Genomic DNA, 26,920 nt, shown 5'->3' on the forward strand with positions numbered 1-26,920 from the left:
AGGACAGTTTTCTCTGCGTTTAGTAAGTGAAATGTTAATGACCTCTTACAAGTTGTTTAAGGAATTTTAGTATGATGCAATAGAATGGAAGCCGAGGCTGCTTGAAAATCAGGGTCAGCCACCTCTGATTATAGCCAGGACAGACTCCCAGATAGGGCGTATGACCAGACAAGACCGCCATATATGGAGAAGAGAACCCGGATGGAATCCATACCTTCAACAAGTAGAAGAAACCTGGGGTAAGAACCTGTTAAGATCCAGAGGAACTTTGTACCATCTAGAAATAAGCTTAAAGGATGTCCCTTGCATTCTGCTGGAAATGGTGCCCTTGTGTGTTATAAGGAGAATTTTCTCCCTGTCTGTGGGGGCAAGTGTAAGGTCCAGATCTCTCTCCCAGAGGCTGAAATAATACGGGTTAAGAAGGGCCGGGGGTTCAATCAGAATCACACACAGTTTGGAAAGCGAATGGGGGGGGTGTTCTACTTTCTCAAGACATAATTTGTCAAATGGGGTTAAAGGGGGACCACCCAACTGGACCTGATGCTTAATGACATTTTTACATCATCGAGAGGGTGGTAGATAAGTAGATCAGCCTCCCATCAGAAGTGATAGAAGCTAATACCGTGAGGGAATTTAGTCATGCATGATATAAAAGCTATCCTGAATCTATGACAAGACCAACGACTATGGAATTTAGGTATTTTGATGTCGAAACTTTGCTTAATACAAAAGAGCACATACACAGCTTTGCTAACCTGATCATGAATTTTACAAGGCCATTGATCTTGTGCTGTTTCTGCTCTTCTGATTTGCTCATTTAGCAAATGCACAGACCATAAAAAGGGCATGATTCATGAGCTTTGTGATTTTTCTTCCTGTTTTTTTGCTACCATATATATCCTCCAGCACTTTTTCCCAAGGAAACTATCAATTTGAAACTAGTACTTTTTGACGGCAGCAAGATGGTACAAAAAAGAAAAACTGAGATCATATTGAAGTTTCACATGCGGAAATTGCCTTCTCGTGCAATAGGCTTGCAATCTTAGAATAATTCTTTATATTTTTTTTTAAAGTAACCATTTAAACGTGGAGAATTTCTCAAAGAAGACAATTAGCAAAAAAAAAACACTCAGATTTTTTTTAATTATTTTTTTTTAATTAAAAATGAAATGTACCACAGTCTCTCTGGCAAAGAAACAACATATTATTTAGCTCCATATTTGTTCCACAAATTAAAAATGAAATTGGATTTACTGTAGTATCACAGCAATCAATTAAAAACTAAACAGGAGGACATCTTTGATGAATTCCCACTTTAGTTCAGTGATTTGTTTTTCAGTTACTCAACACAGCAGATAACAGCGTCTTTGTTATTTAGACATTAATACGAGCATGCTCTTAGATAGCAAAGATTAATCTCTATCTTCATTTCAAAAATGTTAATCTAACCAGCCAAAAAATGACTGCTGAATTTGATACACAGCCAGATCACACATATGGCACAAGTGGATAAATGCAGAACTTCTGCACCCAAGATAGGTTACTCAGTGGGGGAAAGGTTGACATGCGAGCAGGTGAGATGAGGAAATGCTTTTGGCTATATTAATCCTTAGCATTTTTAAGTTGCTTTGTATTCTGAGCCGAGTTAAAACATTGCATGTAATGCGGTCTAAACACATAAACGTAATGTTACACAACGAAGAGTCTCAGGTTTTTAATTCAGTGTGAAAATACTGTGCGAATAAAATGCCAGAGAAACTTCAGAAGTACTTTATTTACACGCTTGAAGCATCTGGATGGCTGGAATAAGTGTGAGTCTGTCAGAAACGACATTGAACATAAAAGTGAATCATTCCAGCATTGCCTCTCATTAATTAACAGCTGCAGGCACTTTGAAACATCTGTCAAGATTGCTTTAACATTCCCATTGCATCAGTGAGTTTCTTAAGGGAGCGGAAATAATCGATATGATACAATGCACCTCCAACACCTGAGTCAATATGTACTCTATAAAACACAAAATAAAATGGACTAAGAGGTTGTAGAGTTTGAAGTGGAGGTCTAGGAGCCAGGTGCAACTCCCATGGGGAGTAGCATAAAGAGATGAGGCCGGGACTCAGGACATACCTCTTTATCCCTACTTGTAAAGGATGCTGCCAGCTATCTCAGGGGGGCAAATATATATATATGTGGACATCTGACCATCATACCTAAATGAGATGTTGGACATCCCATTCCAAAACCATGGGCATAAATTCGGAGTTGGCCCCCATTGTGGCTATAACAGCCTCCATTCTTCTGGGAACACTCTACAAGATTCTGGAGTGCGTCTGTGAGGATTTGGGCCCATTCAGCCAAACAAGAGCATTTGTGAGGTCAGGCCACTTCAGTTCCACCACACCAAGCTTGTCAAACAAAATGTCTTGTTCCTGCTCCAGATTTGGAACTCTGTAGTAAATGATTCTACCAGGGACAGGCAATTTTACATGCTATGCACTTCAGCAATCAACTGCCACACTGTGAGTGTAAGCGGCGGAACTGTTGTTATTCCTAGATGCTTTCACTTCACAATAATAGTAAAATTTCACAGACTGACTGTGCATCCTGTGACAGTCCACGTTCGAAGTCATTGACCTTCAGTATGACCCAGTCCCCTGGCAATGTTGGTCTATGGAGATGACATACCTATGTGATGGGTGAGGGGTGTCCACATACGTTTGGTCATATAATGTATGTAGACATAAGCACTGTTTACATCGTAACAATAGGATGATAAAGAATCAATATTAAATATACAAATTGAAAAAATGCATTAACATATAAAAAAAACAATAACAATCTACTAGTGGGAATAAAGGTGATTCTAATATGTGATTAGTCATTACTTCTCCCTGGAAATGTATCAAGAAACAACATTATTAAAATGTTTGTGTATTAAAACGTATTTGCTCCAAGAAAGGCTTACAATATAAACAAGGATTTAAGATAGTTGTGGCATAGCCCCTAAGTGTCTCAACTCAAAAGGACAGCTAACAAGTAATTTTTTAGGTGAAGCTACGATTCCCATGATAATTCTATGTACACAACACAGCTGTCCCAAAAGTCATGCGAGTTGCAGTTCAATACAATATTTTAAGCTACTTTATTTTATTTTTTTTTAACCTGCATAATAAGGTTTTTTTTTCTATACCAGAGATCAAACTGTATTGCATATTTACAGCGAGGGCTTACTTTAGACTTAAGCCTTACCTAAGGCTTTGTAATCACTATAATTCAGTCTTGCAAAGCCTTTTGCATGTGTTTATTTGTTTATTGTATAATACCACCCCTGATATATATTTACTCAGTGGGGTCAAATTCTGAAATACTTTGCGTATTTTGTTTCTCGTCTGTGATCTCCCTCTTAAGACTGTAGATAGCAGTATATGCTAAATAATTTTGATCTTATAAAGAAGTAATTATAGCAAATTATTGCCTAATGGCAGTGCAGGGATTTATGAATAATAGATTAATTATTACAAAATGAGAGGTCATAAATTGGTTAAGCTTATCCCCTTCATTCAAATTCGCCTAGAACAGATGGTCATCAGAGCAATGTATGAAACAACACAAGCCCCAACTATATGTTAAATATATCTCTGTAATCCCTCCGCAGACACACACGTAGACACAGACAATCCTTCAGCAACAACAGTAGCAAGAAATGTGGGACATGCAAGGCTTTGAGATTATTCATATTGGAGCTGCTAGTGTTTTTTTTGTAGCCTTCCAGAAAGTTTAACGCTACTGGTTAGCTAGGTCAAATCACATAAGATCTGTTTTCTAAGATCTTGAGTTATGTTTTAACCCCTCCCCTGAAAATGCTGTATTTTTTAATTCTAGATTGTTTGAGCAGGGCCCTTGTCACCTTGTGTTTGTGTAAAAAATGGTAATGTCATGTTTGCCCATTGTATACCACTGTGGAATCTGATGGTCCTATAAAAATCAATAAATAACTAGTGTATTTTCAGATTATATACTAATGCTCTGTATATTCTGTATATTCTGTAGGGAATTGTGTCATGGAAGTAGTACTTATATATATATATATATATATATATATATATATATATATATACACACACAATGGAAAGAGTGATTTTGACAGGAGACAGAAACTAATTGTTTCAGCAAGTATTATGTTGTGCCTTAAAATAAAAAATATAACAGAATTGCAATAAGCGTGTGAAAAATAATTGCTTTTATTACTATTGATTTACTTTTATAAGACAGGTTTTGCTGTCTTTGCTTTCAGGTTCCACTAAAACCTTATCTTATATTGCCCTCTTGTGGGGAAATGATATAGTGACATCTCATTCAGAAACAGTATGACAGGTGATGAAATGTGTGAATGCATTAAAGCCTAGAATAATTGAGGTCTGCCTACCATGGAGGCTAATGTATTTGTTTGAAATACACCATGTAGCCAGTTGTGGATTTGTAGTCAAACACATACAGATGCATTTATCAATTATTGTACCATGTGCAACATACTATTTCGTGTTTAAAAACATTAAACACCATTAAAAAGTGTTACATCTTGAATATGCCCTCTGAGATGTGCCATTCTACTAAGATTTGCAGTCCTAAACTTCAAACTGTACTTAAGTATTTTAAAGAATGGTGCACATTTTTAACTCTTTAGAGTTCCTTTAAACCTTAGATCCCAAAGTACTTACTGCAGGAGGTTTGGATGCGAACTTCCCTGCAATGTAGGTTTGGAGACCATTCCAAGTTGATTTTTAGAGGCGAGCACTAATAAATTGACACTGCACTCCAGCTCCTTGGAAGCATCTTTTTAGCAACTTTTACTCTAGCCTTCTACCTCCTGACACTTCAATAAGAACCAACTTAGTCCAAATGGACTTGAGACCATACAATCTTACCTAGCTATGTCTGCCTAGATTCTGCTACGCTACCTACCCTTAAAGCTTCTTGAAAATAAAAATAATCATTAGCGTGTGCTAACAAGCCTTCTACCTCCTGACACTTCAATAAGAACCAACTTAGTCCAAATGGACTTGAGACCATACAATCTTACCTAGCTATGTCTGCCTAGATTCTGCTACGCTACCTACCCTTAAAGCTTCTTGAAAATAAAAATAATCATTAGCGTGTGCTAACAAGCATTCAACACAAGGTGGCGCTAGAGCTTTCAAATATATAGATACTGAATTATCAATTAGAAGACCATTTGTGTTTCAACAGATTCTCCCACTTCAGTAGCCCAAACTTGAAGCATGAACAGTATTAAGTTAGACGTAGTATTTTAAGGAGAGCAGCTAGAACAGCACCTATAATGAAAAACAATAGCAAAAACTTGAGTTAAATAGGGTTTACCCCTGATAGCCTAAAACACCAGAGCACAGATGCATACAAAATAAGGTGCTGTTCTACCCGCTCTTCTCGTAATAAAAGTTTAACTAAATACTGTTTATGATTTAATGCCCAAACATTGCTGAGAGATAATCTAAACTTTAATGATATGTGTCATGTGATATGGAAAGGGTTTTGTTTGACACCGTATCAGAAAAAAGGGATCTGAAAGCACTTGTGTCTTTATATTTTAACCCAAGTGATGGAGAATTAACATGTTTTATCTAGATTGGGCAGCATTATAAATTAAGGATACATTTCTTTGATTTCCCTTACCTCTGCGTACTAAATTTTGTTCATATTGTTTAAATTGGATTTTCAATGATGCAACCTTTTTATTTTCTCTCCTTTTTTGTTGTATTGATTTGAATTTCTTAAAAATATATGAGCTAAACTGTGGGTTTGTATAAGATCTGGAATGCCTCAACCCACTGTTTCTCTATGTACTGTGAACGTATCTCTGCTCTTGATTTTCCCCTTTTTTTAACCTTTGCACTTAAGACGTTGCATTGGTTGCCTTTGTTCCTGTAGGTTATGGGATTTTTATTAGCAACTACCACGTGCTGTGATCAGTGTACTAAACTGAAAACAATATATAGTCACTGCCATTTTATGCAATCAATGACCTATTAACTATAGTATCAATTACGATTTAATAACATTTAATATAACTAGCAGTTAAAAGAGAACAAAGTTACATTGCATTGCATATATTTTTATATAGCCACAGAAACTCGGTCATTGAAAGATCTATATTTCACCTTCATTAAACCTTGTATATGCAGTCTAGTTCATATACAAGCATTAAACCACAACATGATGAAACTGACATAATAGCATATATTTTAGCTAAACATCTTCCAATGTGAGATGACTGCTGAAGAATGGATATGATTTCCTTACAGAAGAATAGAATCTGATATTGGATTATAACCGTTTAGTCCCTCTGGTCTACCCATCTTTTACCTGCTGCAAGCCCTCAAACCGTGGTCATAGGCTTTATCATATGGTTAAGAAATGTATGTAAGACTCTTGCTATAGTATGGAATGCTACATTACCGTTACAAAACATGTGGGGGCATCTAAGCCCCTCATTTAATTACTATTTATTTTTTGCAATTTTGAGGAGGATACTATTGATTACATTTAGTGGGTTTCAGGAAAGGACAACTTTTTATTTACGCTCTCATGCCCTTGCCTGAATCTTGCAAAATTCGAAATCTCTGGCACTTTAAAGCGCATGCTAACAATGTGACGTTAGCTGATCCTGGTCAGTCTAGTCAACCTTGCCCTATTAGTACCCTAACATCCTAAAAAGCCCCAAACACCACAACTCCTATTGTAAATATTCCGTAGAATCTATAAAATGTAGATTAATTTCTTGGCTACTTGCATGACAAACCACAGCCTGTTTCTACACATTTGTAAACAGAGACTCAATACAATCTCACAGAATTATTATTAGAACATCAATAGTTTCGAAGCGTGAGCTCCAGTGTTCAACATTGTCAGTTTAACATGGAATTGACAAATGTGTAGAAAAAGTCAATTTCCTCATCTTCAACAATCGGCACAATTGTTGCCAAATTAAAGTATGTAATAGCTTTTCATTTCAATAGGTGTACATTGTCTTAACTATTATTGAGCCTGCTGGTGTGATATATTTCTTAACATTGTGAGCCAACCTTGCATCTAATTATTGCAGTATATGTTATAATGTAATAAAAGTCTGTAGCTGTGAACTGCAGTCAGGCTCATTATTGTGTCCTACTCGTGAATGCTCCAGGCCAATGCACTGTTGACACATCCTTTTACTTTATAAATATGGATGGATTTAAATCAAAAGAGCTTTATTTTATGATATTTTAATGATGCTGTGCAAAGCTGTGAGTCACCATGAAACATGCATGTTAAGTAGTACATTTGATGAGTTTATTAATGACCCTCTCATTCTTATTGTATAGAAGGAAATGACACACAATTTAAGGTCCAAATTTCCTTTTGCTACTGTATATTTAATTTGATGTAGTTTATCAAAATTGTTAAAGTAATAGTGCAAGATTTTGTGTCTTAGTACAGCTAGGTCTGCGGACTGGTATCAAGGCGTGTTTGTATATTATTGTACATATTTAACAAAGTACCTTTCCAGGGTGCAGGGATACCTTTGTTTGCCATTGTAGTTTGCTTTCTATGTTATAAAACAAATATTTGCATGTTTTAGTCAATGAGCCATACAAGCTATATTAAGCCTTCAACTTATCGGAGTGACACCAGGGTGTACTGAAAGACACAAAGATAGTAAGATACAGAAACAGATAATTTGAAGGCAGATTTGCCCAACCAGTCTGCCCATTTTTCATGATAAAAGGCCTCAAACCCCAATCAGCCCTTGGTCCTGTCCCATAGCTTAATGCTTTTTCCATGCATGTTTAAATTCCCTTACTGTATTGACCTCCACCTTTTCTGCTGACAAACTGTTCCATTTATCTATCTCTCAGTAAAGAAGAACGTTACCTCTAAGCATTAACATTACCTCTAAGCCTCTGGCCCTCCATTACAAATAAGCTTACCTTTTGTACTTTGTTAAATCCTGTTTAAATGTTTCTGTTACAACTCCCCCCATTATCTTCTTTCCTCCAAACTATACAAATTAGGATCCCTTAGTCTTTTCCTGATAATTTCATACTGCAAACCACTTACCATTTTTCTAGGCCTTTCTCCTCCTTACTTTGTATAAGACTAACCATGATTTCTTACATAAAGGGCAAGCTCTGCCAACGCTATACTTTCTGTATAACAAGTATCCTGATATGGCAACATCATTGTACCAGGTCTTGGTAACCACTAAATCCACATTATCACTTCTTACCAAACAGTAACTGCAGGGGTTGTGTTCCCTAAACTGCAGGCATTTGTACACATTGCTTTCAAGCTACTATTATTCAACCTATGTGTTGCTACATGCTGTGGTTTAGCTATTTCTCTATCTATGCTGATGCCACCATTCCTTTCACAATTTCCCAAAGCCAAGCCTTGCCATGAACTTACACTAGCTCCCTTTTAATGCCATCTGCACCCCCCCAACACTTTAGCCTCTTAAACTTTTAAAACGGGCGTCCACCGCCATACAGTGTATGGCGGATGTTGACGCCCTCGGGGAGTGGCCAGACATGGCCCATGATGCCAATCTCGGTGTTGCTGAATGCCTTGACATCGAGATCACTTTCTAAGCTTGTTTAAGACTCATAACGTATCAGGCACATCTTAGGTCGTTAAGTGACCGTTTTGCATGACGTTTTGCAATGTACGTTAAGGGGTTAAAATCTTTATCAACCTTCTAATCATATTGACCCCTAGTACCACAAAGCCTGCCTAGTTCTTTAAAACTCCTGATTATTCCTTCCACTTTCACAGTCAAGCATTTATCTCCCTATGCGTCCTCTGCCTGCCTGGTGTAGAGTGTGCTTCAGGTAACTTTTCCCAACAATATTACCTTGGATAACCTTTCCCTAAGTTTTTCACTTAGTGCCCTGAAATATTTAAGCACCCCCACCTGCCAGTGACTTTGTCACTAGTACCAGTGTGGACTATGACCCAACAATCTGTCCACCTGGTCCACAACATGCCTTAACCCAAGGGCCCGAGAGACAGCCTAAGGAAGTACATAGGGTAATCTGCCGCCAAGACCCTGAATCGGTCTTGGCGGCAGATTACCCTATGTACTTCCTTAGGATTTTCTATAGATAGAGATAGCGCTGAGTTTTTTGATAAAATCATAAGTGTTATCCACTTGAAGGTAATGTACAGTGGCAATTGGTAACTGGCCTCCCTATTGTGTCATGCTGTAGCTGTCAATGGGCTAGCTAACCTCAACAACTGGCCCACTTGTACTACCGTGGTCTGTGCAGATTTCTGCATGGGTTCCCATGGAAACTAGAGTATAGAGTGCCATAATATAGGAACTAGACCCAGCAGGGGAAGAGGCCAGGCCTATGAGATCAACCCACTTAAATACAGCACTGGTTACATGGCAAACATGGAGAATCACCATGTCACTAATGTACTTTGAAAAAGGACACGTGCCTCCAAGCAATTTCTGGGTAAGACCTCCAATGCCGCGTAGAGAACAAAATGAGGTAAAATAGGAACCCTTACAAAATAGTCATCATCAACTATGTTGTCCCCCCTTCCCCCAGTTCCACCGCTACAGACATTTACCCTGGCCAATCCCTGGAACTGGTTTCAGCCAGTAATAGATAGTGGAGGTTGGGATCAATGTTCCCTCTAATTTTTCTTGGGTGATGTGCGCCAAAAATTTCTGTTGTGCAAAATTTTTCCCAGAGCCAAAATTTGGTGCGCACAATATGCTTCTACAGTCCATATAAAGTTGGTGGAGCAGGAAAAAAAAATCACATTGCAAGGGGGTGGAGCTATATATTTCCAACCCTTTTGACTCCATGGTCTATTCTAAAGGTGAAATTCTCACCGCAAAAATTAATTATGAGCGAATCATGAGCGGGGGTTCCGGGCTGCATAAAGGATCAATATATATAATATTATTTTTTTTTTATTGGGAAAAACTGCATACCATTGACAGGGGTACAGCATAACACCTATCACTATATACTGAGGCACACATTGATTGACTGGGGTACAGCATATCACTATATACTGAGGCACACATTGACTGGGGTACAGCATAACACCTATCACTATATACTGAGGCAGACATTGACGGTGGTACAGCATAACACCTATCACTATATACTGAGGCACACATTGACTGGGGTACAGCATAACACCTATCACTATATACTGAGGCAGACATTGATGGTGGTACAGCATAACACCTATCACTATATACTGAGGCACAGCACAACACCTATCACTATACATTGAGCCAGACATTGCACATAATGTAGCATAACCCCTATCACTATATACTAAGCCAAACATTGATGTGGTGTAGGCCTACTGCTTCAGTGTCTGGCTTAGTATATAGGGATGCACACATATATATATACACACACATATATATATACACACACATATATATATACACACACATATATATATACACATATATATATATACATATATATATATATAATTGCTAACAGCAATCACACTCTTATCATGCCCAGGCAGCCAGTACCTGGAAATGTGATTACAGCCTCCCTATGCCATGCTACCCCCCCTCTTACACATCCATGCTATCACACACACACACTCATTCACAAACATTCAGCATAAACTACAGCATAACACCCATCACTCTCACACACTTACTAATCCACTCTCACTTAATGTTTTCCTACCTTTCCTCTGTTAGTTACTTTTCCCCCTCCTCTTCGTTCTTCCTCTTGACTCTTCTTCTTCTGTGTCCTGTCCTTCCGGTGCAGTAAAGAAGGTGGACGTGGCTTCAGTGCTGTGTGCTGGGATCTGACATCAAATCCCGACGCACAGCATCAGTTGCCGCGCGCATAGCAAGGGAGCAGAATCGGAGGTCTGTATTAACAGACCTCCCGCTCCCTTGATTGATTTTAAGCCGGTTGGGGTGAGATTTTTGATCTCCCCAACCGTGCCTGCTCCTCCAGCGGCGGACATTAATGTCCGTATCTGGAGGAGTGCCAGCGTCACCCTGGACTGCCCGTCCCCCCCCAGCTCCCCGTTAGGTACTGTGCGCACAATGTTAGAGCGTGTGCGCTCCCTCGAAAAGTTATGTGCGCGCGCTCAAGCGCACAGCTTAGAGGGAACACTGGTTGGGACCCCATTGTATTGTTAATCCAGTTACTGCCCCTGTTGTCTCTGGGAGGCAGATTAAGGGGGCGGTTTGTACCCCAATATTGTGTTAATGTGTGTTTTGCTGGATAAATCCAGCCCAGCCCAGTCTTCATCTTGGTTATACCCCACACTGACTCGGCTAGTGACTGGGAAACCGGGGAAAGAGTGTGTTGTCCCAGGCTAAGGGAGCGCAAGTCAGCGGAGGAAGTCGGTTGGACTATCCAGCTCCGTAACATCAACATCATATATGAAGGCATAGCATGGAGACTCAAAACCTGTAGATGTTTCTTCTATTAATTTTACTTATTTTACTTTTTGTAATTCCTTTATTCATATTGTGTAATGTTATTATTTTGTATTTTAATAAGTTACACAATTATGTTTTTTAACTTGTGGTGTCATGCAAGTGAATGTAGTCATTGTATTCTTTTACATTCTATTAATTTCTTATTCTTCTTTTTTCTTTCTTTAATAATGCTGGAAAATCAATAAATAAATAGCTGGATGAGTGTTTTCAAAGTAATATTTTGCAATGTCACATTTCAAATACACATAGCAAATGTAATCAAATAACGAAACTGTAGCTTTACAGTTATGTTACTCATGAACAATACATTTTTCTGGCTGGGCTACCTTTGGATCAATCAGCAAAAATATTCTGGTGGTTTCTATGGTGATTGCAGTAATGCTATCACCTTTTTGTACTGTGAAAGAGCTCATTATGATACCTATATTTCCCAGAGTACTCAAACGTATATTACAGATGTACTTAAACGATTTACAGAATAATTTACACTGAAATTGTTTTTTTTTATGTTTTTAGAGGTAACTATAGTTTAAAATATCCACTCACGATTTGATGTGTCCTTCACCTAGCAGTTAATTTACAAAAACACTTTATTGAGTTGTATGCATCTGAAATAAGCAGTAGGTGGCAGTATTAAACTTGTTACAGAAGTTTTACAAGAAAAAAACTTTCTTTGCAGCTCTTCAACCGTTGCAGGTGTCTTTTTATATAGCGGGGCATTTTTGATCCCCGTAGTAACCACCTTTATGCATATCATCATATAATAACGAATTATTAAAGTTATGGTTTAACAAAGATTGCACACTATAAATTGATATTTTAATTGTGCAGGATGTGGTTCTCAGGATGTGGGTTTGTAATGTGTCAAGTGCCATATTGCATCTACCACAAGTATTGTAATGTCCCAACTTGGGTAGAAGACATTTATATACAGTAACAAAACCAAAAAATTAAGAGTCCTGGTCATAAGCATGATGAGGGACTCTGATTTCTGACAGGAGAGCGATGTCTCACAAATATCATAAAAGTGAATGGTGTCCTGGAGAGAGGGGAAGGCAGCAATGTTAAAGAGAGCTATTGGAGGATGAGTAAGGAGAAGTGACATTTAGTTTAAGCAGATAGGAAAGCATTAGTTACTTTGATAAGAGCTTTCTCAGTAGAATGTTGGGGAAAGAAACTAGATAGCAAAGGGTCATGTAAAGGGTTACAGGAAATAAAATGGGTGACATAATTACAGACTAATCTTTCCAGTTGCTTGAAGGTCATAAGAGAAGGGGATGGTATTTTAGGGTAGGTATAGGGCCAATGAGAAGAAAAGATAGGACATGCAAAAACTAGGGCCAAGCAGCAGGTAGTAAAGTGAGAGGATGTCCGGACATCAATATCCTTTTTGTGGGTGGCAGATCTGAAGCAGTTAAAATGGCTCTTGGCAGGAGAGGGATTGTTGTTCCATGTTGGAGACCGAAGGATCGAGTAAAGTGGACCAGTTTGGCAAGAGCATGGATGGATGGATTGTCAATATGTCTATTGAACTCACCTAGAATGAATGTGTTAGAGGAGACAAAGTCAGAGAGCCATGCAGCAAAGTAATCTTTAAACTGGGACATAGTAGAAACAGGTTGGTAAATCACTGCTACATATAAAGTTTTGGTAAAGCGACAGAAACTATATATGTATTGTCCAGTGTTTTTTTGTATTGAAGCAGTTAATTATTCACATTTACCCTTGTCTTTCCGATTGACATTGTTTGTTTTATGTGGTGGTTATTGTAGCCCATGGTGGTGGCACTAGCAGATGCAGTGTGTGTGATTATATCAATAGTAGAACAGTGTGTGGTTGACTGCACACCAACCCAGCTTTTTATATCACCAGGGAAAAAATGTTGTGTCTTCAATATCCTGGATGTAGGTCCATATGTTCCATGGGCAAACCATGTTCAAAATGTTTTTTTTTTCTTAGCTGTTACCTACCACTTTTGCTGACCTTGAGAGCTTGATTATTCAACACAAAGTAGCTCAAACAATAATTTAATTAGGATCATTAGGTTGTCCATTAGAATACACATAGCTTCCATGTGTAAGCACCATAGGAAAGTAATTTAGAAATGAGTAGGGTGTATTTTAACCATACACTAATGGCTTTTTTGTGTTGGCAACTTGATTGCCTCTAATAATGTCTGACAGAGAACTCTTATCACACCATGCAATACTGCTAGCATAGGTTTGGATGCTTGCAAAGGCACTATGAATTTTGTGTTACATTTGAAACAAATTTATAGAGCTAGAAACTTTCAAAATAACCTAACTGGAAAGCTCATAATTATTATTCCAACTAGCCACACCTGACCACATCAACTAAATCAATAGTGTCCCTCTGTGGCCATTTTAAATGTTGGTGGAGTTCAATTGGAATTTCAATAGAAGCACATTAATATCACTCCTGGGCTAAGCAGCCAATCACTGTCACAAAAACGGGACCACAGAGGTCTGCAGCTTCTCCTTAATGGGTACTTTATTATTATTATTATTATTTTACTTAATATACAATCTTTGTTGGTTAGCCTTTGGGCTGTCCCTTCAAAAAAATGTCTCATTAAATATACAATATGAACAACCCTACCTTTAGTTTATAACATTCCCGTCTAGAGTGTCTAAGTTTATAATGTCATCTATAAAAAAATGATGTCAGTTGACATAATAGTTTGTGTAACTCAAACTATGGGACTTATTATGTCTGTAATGTGTTTTTTAATCTTTCATTTTTTTCAGGTATCCTTTTTACCATGCTCGTATTTGGACCAGCCTGTGGCTTTATCTTGGGTTCTTTCTGCACCAAAATTTATGTGGATGCATTGCTTGCAGATACCAGTAAGTGTGCTAAATTATTTTTTGTTATTATACAACATATACTTGCTTAATGATATAAAACTTTACATTTGTTTTAGATGGAAATCAATATAGCAGAAACTGTTTATTTAAAAAAATAAATGCTGGAGAAAATTATGTATTCTTTGGAATCCAGATACTTGTTAGGAATCTAAATTCATCTAAAATATAGGTGCCATCAGCAAGGTTTTTGGGATAATGATAAAATGACATGTAGGATTTGGCCAATCTTTATTATGTTTTTGTACTTTTTTAGATTGTAAGTGCAGAAGCAGGGTATTTATATGCCCACCATGCTTTACAGTAACTTTGTATGAATGCACCATCAGGCTAGATTGCAACTTTACAGATAGGGTCCTCAATTCCTGTTTTTGTATATTTGTTATGTATTTATTACCCGCCCCATCTTTCAATTGCAGTGCGCTATGTAATATGTTGGCGCTTAATAATAAAGAATAATAATAAAAATACCGGTAGTTCCATACTACACCACCCTTACCACACACAATCCAAATCTTTGTTTTACTGCAACAGGTACATTTAGAGTAAGTGTGGTGTCGCCGGGATCTGGTCGTACATTATTCTCACAAAAACATCCATTTAACAAACAAAAACACTCATTTCTGAATGACTTTGCACACTATAAGAAAGGATTCAATTGTAAAAGTGTGTGTTTCTCTATCATTTTACACCTCAACTCTGCTTAAATCTCCACTGATGTAGGCAAATTGGAAATCACTCCTGAGGATCCACGATGGATTGGGGCGTGGTGGGCTGGGTTTCTTCTCTGCGGTGCCTTACTATTCTTCTCATCCCTGCTGATGTTTGGATTCCCACAGTCCCTTTCTTCACATATGGACCATTCAGAGGAGAGTGAGCAGACCATGCTCGCTGACAGAGAATATGAACGATCCAAACCTAGTAATGGCACATTAAGACATTCCTCAGACCCGGGGGATGGTGCCTCTTGCTTCCAACAGTTGAGAGGTAACTATGTTAACAGCTACTTAGCTTCCTTTTGGGGGGTGCTGTGTATTGCGTCCTTTGTATGTTTATAGACTTTATTCGTAATCATCAATATCAATTGAGAAATAGCACAAAATGGTTTATGTTCTGTTGAGATGATTGTTCTTCGAGAGCTTGCAAAAATAGTAAAGGCGTTTCTTCATGGATCTAATAAATTTTATTTGCATCAATCTGTTATTTTATGAGGTATCCATAAAGATAATTGTAAGGATAGTATAATTCTGTAATAATTCTGTAAGTCCTTACACAATTGCTATATTATGTCATTAGTGCATTTCAATGGCTTCTCTTAAAGCCACAAGTATTTGTCCTCCCTGCTATTCTAGCATTTGTGTTAGTGCCTTAAGCAAAGGAGCAGTGCAGTTTTTTGCTTAAAAAATGCTAACAAAAAGCCTCAGATGTGGTGATAAGATATTAAACCAGACTCTAAACTGCCATTTTTACAGACAAAAATACTTAACAAGTTACAAAAAAGAAAAGTGCCCTTCTCATCTCTAGGATTTATTTATAAAAGGAAAATAAACGGCTGGCACTAAAGAAAATGTATCAATTTCCATCTGTACTTTGTGAATCAAAATAGATTTTAAAACCTCAAAAGGATTAAAACAAATGTTTTCTAGAAATGTTAAAAAACAGATTGTCTCAAAAATAGACTTCAAACACATTGCTTGACATTTCACAATTCCCTTTTTTATGGAAGGCACGGCTTTGGCTGGAAGATCTCACCCATGATGTTTTATTCATATTCACATTATATTTTGTTGAAGGCAGTCACCAACCGAGGGATTATTTGCTGTAGAGTCCATTCACAATGTGTCTTTTGCTGTTTATTTGTAGTCTCAGGCATATATTTAGAGCTCCAGCTGTGGTTTACACTTTGCATTGGCATTTCACAAAAGGACCTGGTTATTCTCCATTCCCAGGAGCATAATAGGTGATAAAAGTAATAAATAACAGAAGCAGATGTTAGAGGTTCAGTATAATGTATAGTAACTGATTAAAGGTGGTTCTATAAAAGCGTACCTTTTCCCATAGCCACAGTTTTGTTTTATTCAACAGATCTCACAGAGCTACCACTTGGGTTAACTGCATCTCAAAATATTGAATTGGCTTGTGACATTTGATTATAACCTGCTTATTGCCTCTTAATCCATTATGCCAAGAAATTGTAAACTTTTAGCATTGAATAGTATTCTGTTGTAACAGTACCGAAGGGAAAAGGATTTTAGGGGCAAAGTGAAGTGAAAAGAATTAATCATGGCTTGTCCATAACATCAATTTTTACCCATACTGCTCTGTTAAACACAGTATGGTGGTGAGACTGGAAAACACTACAGTACATAAAAATATGTTAATACTGGTTAAAGAACTATTCCAGTCCTGTTTTCATATTAGTTGCATAGTTGAGTCTGTTTTATCTCTCTTAACCTTTCCTCCGACTACCTCTACTGATAGCAGGAAAGCATACTTAAGTACAATTGCATGCCCATTAGCACTCCTCTTGTGATCACTGAGAGGCTAGCTGCCATTCAAATGAATAGGAGTAGTGTCAAGCAATTAAGTGTATGCTAGCTGGACACTAATGTTCAACTAGCATACTTTGGATTGCCTGCCATTGCTCCTGTTGATAAAAATGGGAGGGCTGCAGACTATGTGTAGTAGGTGTACTTAAGTATGCTTCCTTCTTACACTTTTTTGTTGCAGTAGAGGCAACTGGGGAAGTAGTTCAATGAAACAAGTTTAAGTTTCCATTTCCATTTAGCAAAAATTCTTGCATCAATTGACATGCACTAAAATGCATTGTAGGCCATGCAAAATGGACTCAAATATACATTAAATGGGAAAATAGACTGCTCATTTAGTGTAAATTCTGCCTTATACCTTAGTGTTTCTTTTTGTGAACTTTGTACAAATTTTCTTTTATGTACATATTAAAAGAGGAATGTACTTGTTGTAAATATATAGGTATTATGTCATATTGTAGATCTATGTAAAGGGAACGAAAAAGAAACAGAAAAACTGTTACCATTTTTACATTTAAAGTAAATGTGTCTGTTCTCTCCAATCTATATTATGAAGTTCAGGACACACAAAGTTGAAATAATGCCTTACATTTAAATCAAATATCTCCAGACAATTACCCGTATATCCAATATATATTTAAAAGTTATTGACAGCTTAAACGATAAATGTAGTTATGCTAAAGAACGATAGAAACATAGAACCGCTCCGCCCATCTAGCCTACCCATTTTTTATGATGTAGAGACTTAGGCAACCCTATGCCTATCCCATGCATGTTTTAATTTCATCACTGTATTAGCCTCCACCTTTTATGATGAGACTTGTTCCACCAGGAATATTTACCCTGTTGCAGAATTCTGTATCATCTGTAACAAGACATACCATACCATTAAGACCTTCTATAATATCACTAATAACAACCTTAAAACGTACGGGTCCCAATACTGATCCCTGAGGTACCCCACTAGTAACAAGTCCTTCCTCTCAATATACACAATTAAAATAGCTGCCAATAATTGCACCTTGCGGCACAACTATCGAATACTTAGTTAAAAATGTACAACCGCCTGCAGTTCAGGTAAGGGGGTGGGGGGGGGTGGAGGGTTTTTGAGCAAGTATGTGTGATTAATGGAATGAATGAGTATTTAAATGTTTGTGAATGAGTGTGTGTGTGATAGCATGGATGTGTAAGGGGGGTGGGGGTGGTAGCATGGCATAGGGAGGCTGTAATCACACTACTATCATCCCCAGGTTCCAGCATGTACTGGCTGCCTTAGCTTGATAGGAGTGTGATTGCTGTTAGCAGTTTATATATATATATATATATATACCTCCAGAAATGCATTTTAACCCCCTATATGCCACTCAGCCCCATGATATGCCTTTTAACCCCCTATATGCCAGAGTGGCATATAGGGGTATAAGGCATATCATGGGGCAGAGGGGCATATAGGGGGTTAAAAGGCATATCATGGGGCACAGTGGCATATAGGAGGGTATAAGACATTTCTGGAAGCAGAGTGGCATATAGAGGGTTAAAAGGCACATCATGGGGCAGAGTGGCAAATAGGGGGGTATAAGGCATTTCTGGGGGCAGAGTGGCAAGCCTGGGGGCAGATGTGCATAACTGGGGGGGGCAGGTTGGCAAATAAAAAGAAAATAAAAAAATATATATTTTTCTCAATCATAGCTTTTATTAAAAATGAAAAAATAGTTTACATGAATTAATATTTACTAGGAAAACTTTTTTCCTATAGGGTAGTCTTATATTCAGGCTTTTAGTTTTTTCCTAAATTAATATTTTGATTTTGGGGGGTCGGCTTATAATCAGGGTCATCTTATAATCGAGCAAATACGGTATTAAAGACACTAAGGCATCTAACACCCACACTTACATACACAAACACACTTACATACCTACATACTCAAATCCTTGCAATAACATACCCCAAAACACACACATAATATACACAGACACACACTAACATACCCATACATTAACATAATCAAGCACATGTCAACACTAACATACCCAATATGCTCCTGGATTTAACTTCATTTTAGTCACCTTCCTTTTCGTGGAGAAGCTATATGGGGAAGGACACAGAGCAATTTTTTTTATACAGGGCAGGTGAGCCAGGTGCACAGGCTGCATCACACCCTGGCACAGGAAATAATTGCTTTGCTCCCTACTCTGTACAACTTCTTCACTGCTCAGTGCTCTGCTCTCTGCACCACCTCCCGGACACTTTAACACTATATGCAAATACACACACTGTTCGTGGACACACCATCCAGTCTAATACTGACACCCCAACACACTTACTCTAACGCTTTATACTGACACACTTATTTTAACCAAGCATAGGCACAGACATGGTCCATAGCTAGCATTTTCACAGTTGCTGGACTCAGCCAAAGACACTATGAATTGTGTTTTTTTTAATTTAAAACAGTGCTAAATAGTGCTCCTGGTTTAAAAGAGTGTTGCAGTGAATCATTTTATTCCCTTTAGGCACAAAACATTAATAGTATGGATAGACTGTCAAAATCCACACATACACATACATTGCCCTTACAAACGCCTGCCCATACACACACATACATATATATGCACATTCACACTTGCCGTTACACACAAACATACTGGCTCACACTTGCCCTTGCAGCCACATGCTTACTTGCCCTAACATACATGCACTTCCAAAATAGAAACACACTCCCCTTTCTCATTACCCCTCCCCTTTTCTGTATCTCTCGTATTTCTCTTTATCTATCCCCTTTCTTACCCCCTTTCTCATTATCTCCCCTTTATCCCCATCTCCCTTGTTTCTTATTATACCCTTCATCCCTCACTGTCTCTCTCCTTTCTTTTTATCTCTTCTCCCCATTTACTCCCTCATTTCTCTTTAGCTCTCCCTTTTCTCCCTAGCACCTACCACTCTTTTCTCCCCAATCTCTTACCTTTCTCCCTCTACTTCCCCCCTTTCTACCCAATCTCTTACCTTTCTCCCTCTGCTCGCCCTTTTCTCCCCATCTTTTACCTTTCCTCCCAATCTATTTATTCAAGCCTCTGCTTCAGCACTACCTAACTGTGTGGGCAGCATTCATACTGAGTGCCGGCATATAATAATATATTCTGGTGCTCAGCATCAATCGCCGGCACACAGTGTTAGGGAATGATGGACAGACCTCACGCTTCCTTAATTTTGGAACAGTTAGAGGGAGATCCTTGATTTTCCCAACCAGCTCTGCACCTAACATCTACCACTGCCAATTTTGCAGGACATGTACTGGGACACTTAAGTACCTGGACATGCTCCCCAATCCCAGGACTGTTTCCCTGTGTTTCCTAACTGAAGTCCCTTCCCTCGACTTTCCTCTGTAAAAAAATGTGTACTTTGAAAATGCATTCTTTCAAATATTAAAATAATAATAATAAAATGCCTTGCAGTACGTCCTCCTTTGTGGGGCAAATGTAGATGCAGAGATCAGGTAGATTTCCATTACATCTTTACAAGTGGGTCACAACATACATGTAAAGGGACTTAACTATCAGATCCGTTAAAGTCCATAAGATGACATGAGTGTCATTTAAGGAGTGCAAATTCATAGCAATTTGATTTCCCCCCAAATACTCTCAGTATGTGCAAGGAGTTTAAAAAAATAAAATAAATAAATAAAGTTCAATATGGTGTGGCCACAGATGGGTTAATAAGGGAGGCACATATAATTGCTTTAGTCAGTCCCAATGGTAAAGCGAACAACCTGTCCTTGATGCGGCAAGCTAAAATATATTTTCTTATATCACAACTAATTCTACATTTAATATTCAGAGGCACTTTTGCATTGCACAATAAAGCTGGAATATTTCGAAGGACAGTCAGCAGGAGGTCAGCATATGACATTGGAAGTCAGCAGGTTATCACAGGGACTAATGAGGGGCTGGCCAGCCATGACTTTTAATGTTTTTTTTTTATATCTGTCTGACCACAGTAGAAAAAATGTATGCATCCTCATTATAGTAGCACCCTAAGGATCTGGAAAAAAGAATATTACTTGATAAAGATACAGTAGCAGTCACACCACTGTTCTAAAGCATTCATTTCACATGCAGGATAAAGAGCAGTTACCATTTTGTTTTTTCCCATTGCTCCTCGCTCTGATCTCGATGTGAGGCCCAGATTGGCAATTAAAGTACTGAATTCTCATTGTCTTGGTCGACAAAAATACTGTCTCAGTAAATGTTACTGAGCTATTATTTTGCATTCTTGCAAAAGTAAACTGTTGGTACTTTAGATGTGTATCTTGCCATTTACTGTCTTTTGCTTGCTTGCATGAGGTTCTAGCCCCTCCATTTTCATTTGACTGTAAGAAATATGGTGCTTATGTTAAAGAGCACACTCTGGATTTCTAAATGTGTTTCATTACCATAAACCTACTTCATTTTAGATACACTCATTATACTCTGTAATGCGTTTTTGTGTTCGTTTGCTCCTGAATTACTGTTTTATTAATATTCATCAGATCTGAAGCCCATGGCTAGACTCTAGCATGCTACTGTAGCACCAGTTTTGGCTTCTGTGTGCCAATATTTGGGAAAGTGTTCCTTCCACTCAATTTTAATGCATTCCAAATCATGTCCCATTTTTGTGGAAAATGGATGTGAGCACCTTCTCATATAATCAATAGACACCAATATTCACCGATAAACCAGTTCACACCAATATTATCAAAGATTTTAGGAGAATAGAATTTTCTTGTTTTTCTTTCTGCTATAAGCTACTCTAAATACTAGTGTTGATAATCTATATTATCTACACACAATGAAGTGCTCTCCAATGCTTATCTGTTGGTTTAAAAAAAACAAACATTAAACATTCTTATGTGCTCCATGCATACTCCTCTTACTACGCATACGAACATCAAAAATCTACCATTATTCTTGTGTATTTCTTATCATCCTGCTGCAATTAAGTACTTATTTTATTTACTACTCTGTATCCCAACTAGTTCTTCATAATGCTCATGTTTTCTTCTGGACTTTACTCTGAAGACCAGACTATACACACTCTATGCTCTATCTTATTGAAAAGCAATCATGGCATAATTCTACAAAACATATTTTAAATTTGTTTTATATACTTTAACAGAGAAACACCATATGATTTTCTGAAACAAAAGGTATCAGGTCACCCAATCTTGGGCTCTGATGTGGCCTAGTTTGTGTTTAAGGGGTCCCATGCACAGCGAGGTCTGATGCATGCTGTCTACACAGGGATCTCATTGTGTCATTAAGCATAGTCATTAAGTTAGAGCTCTTGCTAGGTTGTCCTTCAATGACTGACTGAAAACCACCTGGTATAACCCCATAACATTTACATCTGAACACCTTAGCCTCAACAGCATTGAATTTTTGGTGTGTGTCGTCCCAATTTCAAATAAAGACTGCTTTCACTAGGGCTAATATGGTTATATCCAGTTTGCTCATTGTTAAAAAAAAAAAAAAGGCATTTCTTAATTTAAATAATGCATGCAATACCTCAGTTAAAGCTTTCCATTGTATGCAAATGGTACAATACAAAAGCCCTACTATCACTTATTTCAGACAAATGTTAAACAGATAGATCATCACACGTAATTCGATATTAGTCACTATTTATTAAGACAATGTCAGCATACATTAAGATGACTTCCAGTTCAAGCAGTGTTATCATTAAAATAATTAAGATGTTTACTGATGTAGAAAATTTGATAACTGTTCCATTAACTAAACTTCCCTTTCTGTGTAATCACTTACAAATTTATGAGTGCAATTAGACTGTGCAGCTCTTAAGGGGTTAATATATACAAGGGGGGATTATTAATCATGGCTTTAAATAGAGGCAACTCTACATGAAATGATTCTGCAGTGTTATATATAACCGACTGACTGAAATGATAACATGCAAAAATTAATTGGCTATTCTAAAAAAAAGAAAATGACATACAACTTATGTCTCCTACGAATCTTTTCATTTCCCACCACATTCAGCCTGTTAGCATGATGGGGTTTTCTTCCACAATCCAAGCATATCATGCTGTTCCCTGCCTTAGAAACATAGAAATTGACAGCTGATAAAAACTATTAGGCTCATCTAGTCTGCTCTAAAGACTCAAACCTTAATCAGTTCTTAAGTTCATGTGCACTAATAGTCCAATCCAGATATTAAGCTGTTATTAGGTTGCTAATTTAAGTGCCTGTCATTAAAAAAATCATCTTTTTTTAACTACATATCTCCATCATATTGACGTTTCCATCATGGACCACATCTCTCCTTCACACAAGTCTTGCCTCCATGCTGCATCTCTCCCATGTACACTTCAGGCACTCACTCCATCTTTTTTCTTCATCATCTTGGAACACTGTCCAAAGGGAGTCCAGCAAATAGACTCTGACTGGACCTTTGTTTTTAGCCCCATCCAGCTTGACCATTCCTACATCTCTATATGTATAAAGATGGTCCCCATATACCCTCAGCAACCACAAGATAAAGCAGTTGAAATCTCAACTGGGAGTCCACATATGAATATTCCTGCATTAGACCACAAATTTTGCGTATTTTGTGTTAAGATAATTATTTTTAAAACTATTGTGTCTGCAATAGTCTGCAATATGTTTATAATTGGCATAAATAAATAATACTGTATTGTAATCTATGCAGTTTGGCATGGTTTCCAACCATTAGAGATACGCCTATGACACTATTCTACCCCCTTCCAAATACTCAAAATGTAAAGAGTGTTTTTCATACAAAAACACTATAATGCTTTTATCAAACCCTTTTTGGCCAGGATTGTGATATGTATTGTGTTAACAGATAACTAAAAGTCAGTCTCTCCTTTTGTAGGTAAACTTGTAATCCCTGTCTTAAAAAATGAGCTTACCCTAATGTTTCTGCTTTCTTTCAGTTATTCCAAAAGTAACAAAGCACTTGCTCTCAAACCCTGTGTTCACATGCATCGTCCTCGCTGCCTGCATGGAGATAGCTGTGGTTGCTGGCTTTGCAGCTTTCCTGGGCAAATATCTAGAGCAGCAATTTAACCTGACAACGTCATCAGCCAACCAACTGCTAGGTGAGAACTTCCCTGAGCTATAAATTGTGCTTTATGCTGTTACCTGAAGAATATTTCTGAACAGTGATTTGTCTGTCTGAATGTAAAAATTCTTATTCACTGACCAAGTTACAAAATACACTCACAGTTGACCAGGAAATAACTTGAATCAATGTTCACCCTTAGGTGGTCACCCTAGCATGGGAACAGTGAAAACATGTCCCAGTTGCATTACGTCTATGTAATCCGTTTGCTGTGGTTTTAATAGAAAATCCTGTTTTATTAGTTCACCTTGGAAAAAGCTATCATTGCATGTTTTCAAGACGTTTTGAAACTTTATTAATATTATACCGTGACAGAAGCCTAATTACTGAGGACAACAAAGTGTCTCCATTAGTTTCATGTTTTCTATTAGCTAGACCCACACTCACTCTGATAACATCAGCTGAAGGCATCTGCAATAATTGATCATCGATGATGATGAACCTTGTCTCAGACAACGTTTTGGTAACCAGCATACAAACTGATGAACCTTTTGTATTTTTCCCAACAACAATGTTTACATTTTTTAAATAATTTTTTGAAATTGGTAACAGTAAAGAGAAACAAATTCAAATATAGTTAAGATTAAAGCTTTGGATTGTGGTTCCTACTAAAGGGTCAAAGGTATAACCTCCCTAAAGCATGGTCTGGAATTGTCATTGCACCACGTGACCACTACTTCCCACATCAAGACTTCTCATATTTACGCTGGCCGTTTAAAGTGGCAAAGTCTATCCATCCCAGTCATATCTCACATGTCCACTGGGCACTCAAGGTGTTAACTTAAATTATGCACACACATAAAGAAAGCTATTAGAAGCTGCAGCAGGCAAACCATCAATCATGCTGCTAAGTATATAACATATGCTATCTTTGATTGAGAGGGGCATGAAACAGCGGATAGAACATGTTTCCTATAACGTTTAATGCCAAATGTCTGGAAGGGAATTCTGAAACAACAGTCCAACAGAGCATCAGATGAATGTTAAAAATTACATAATAAAAAGCATACAAAACACCTACACTATTACTTACTGCATTTCATGTGTAGTATTCCTAATTTAGATGGACTTTATGCATTCCATGACTACGTAGTTACCGCTTACACATTACAATTGTACACTTTTACATCGTTGTAATACACAAACTAAGGGTACATACACTATAGTTATGTTATATATTGCTTGATGTGCCTAATAATACTTGAATTAATTAAGATGTTCATAAAAAGCAACATATTTGGATACATTTTGAGACATTTTAGTTGATGTATTGTTTCTAATGTCCAGGCAAAATAACACTGATATGGTTTCTCTCTAGGAATGACGGCGATACCATGTGCTTGTTTAGGCATTTTTCTTGGCGGACTTCTCGTGAAAAAGCTAAGCTTGTCTGCGATTGGGGCTATCAGAATGGCCATGTTAGTAAACCTGGTGTCCACTGCATGCTATGTATCTTTCCTTTTCCTGGGCTGTGATACAGGCCCTGTAGCTGGTGTAACAGTTCCCTATGGAAACACGTAAGTAAACCATAATATTAAAGCAAAGAACACAGAGTGAATGTAGTAATGTAATATTATCCCACCGTGTCAGTGCTAATGTCCTATTTGCAGAATAATATATACAGTATATAGTATATATTCACACAGACTGATCATGTCATGTAACTGTATCTTACATTACAGGTAATGATGTTAAAGATAAGTAGAGAATTCTTGCACATTAAAAAATGGTTGCACTTTGTTTTTTTCCATTTTTTTACTTTTTTGGAATTTCATTCACGAACGTATGCAGGTGCAGTTGCCCTACTTTTGGCATAGGAACATCATCATTTTGTTTCATTGCATACATTATTTGATCTAGTTATATGGAAAATAATCATATTTCAATAATAAGGCAACAGAAGACTAACAATCCACAACGCTATAAGGTATACAGAAATAATGTTATATAGATTATTACTATTATCAATAATTTTATATAGTGTATAACTTATCAAAAAAAAATCAACATTTACTGCAATTGGGTTACATTATCCAACACTATTAAGTAATGTTCACATTATGTGGAAAAAAAGAAGAAAGGCAATTAGTTATCATTTAAAATCCATGTAAAAAGTGTCACGTACCGGGGAAGGAGATCCTCCGGTTCTCCTAGCCGGCAACCGCAGCCACCGCGAGGTAGGGGGAGATCCCCCGCTTCGGCCTGGCGGCCGCAGCTGCCGCAAAAAAGAGGGAGACCCCCCGCTTCGGATCAGCAGCAGCAGCTGCTGCGAAGAAGGGGGAGACCCCCCGCCTCAGCACGGCAGCCACTGCCGCTACTGGGGAGAGGACTCCCTGCCTCCACACAGCAGCCGCAACCGCTGCGAAGAAGGGGGAGACCTCCTGCCTCTGCACAGCAGAAGCAGCCGCTGCCACGGCAAGGAAGACTTACCTCCGTCACGCTGCGTCCCCAGCAGCTTCAGGACAGGTCCTGTTCTGGTGTCCGGACACGTTCTTCTTCACGCCACCTAGTGGCGCCGGCAGTTACTACATCGACCTATATGGGGAGATTACGAAATCGCCAAACACAAGATGGCTGCGCAGGAAGTGACGTAACGGCACTTTGAATATTTGGCGGGAAATCTCCAATTAGTGCCTAAACTCCTGTGCCTATTTAAGAGACTTCCTGACTTAGAGACTTTGCCTTCTGATGGTTGTGCCTATCTTGATAGTGCCTATCTCAGTACGTGTTCCTGTTGTTTCTCTGTTATTGACCCCGGCTATTCCACGACATCTCTGCTCTCTGGTATCAAGACCTCGGCTATTCCCACGACGTTCCTGTTCCTGTCTCCCTGTATGCTGGG

At 38.0% G+C, this 26,920-nt stretch overlaps 1 protein-coding gene across 1 annotated transcript in view; it reads left to right on the forward strand.

Moving 5' to 3' along the window:
- The window catches only part of SLCO3A1 (solute carrier organic anion transporter family member 3A1), a 115,411-nt gene that overhangs the window by 57,933 nt on the left and 30,558 nt on the right, over nt 1-26,920 (forward strand). The window contains exons 3-6 of the mRNA XM_089485718.1: nt 14,275-14,373; nt 15,115-15,378; nt 23,891-24,055; nt 25,397-25,595. Of these exons, the coding sequence (XP_089341844.1) occupies nt 14,275-14,373; nt 15,115-15,378; nt 23,891-24,055; nt 25,397-25,595 (727 nt within the window). The remainder of the gene's footprint in view (nt 1-14,274; nt 14,374-15,114; nt 15,379-23,890; nt 24,056-25,396; nt 25,596-26,920) is intronic.

This window comes from Sceloporus occidentalis, unplaced genomic scaffold (genome assembly GCF_023333645.1).
Source record: "Sceloporus occidentalis isolate IW3139 unplaced genomic scaffold, rSceOcc1.0.p SCAF_26, whole genome shotgun sequence".
NCBI classification, from domain to species: domain Eukaryota; kingdom Metazoa; phylum Chordata; class Lepidosauria; order Squamata; family Phrynosomatidae; genus Sceloporus; species Sceloporus occidentalis.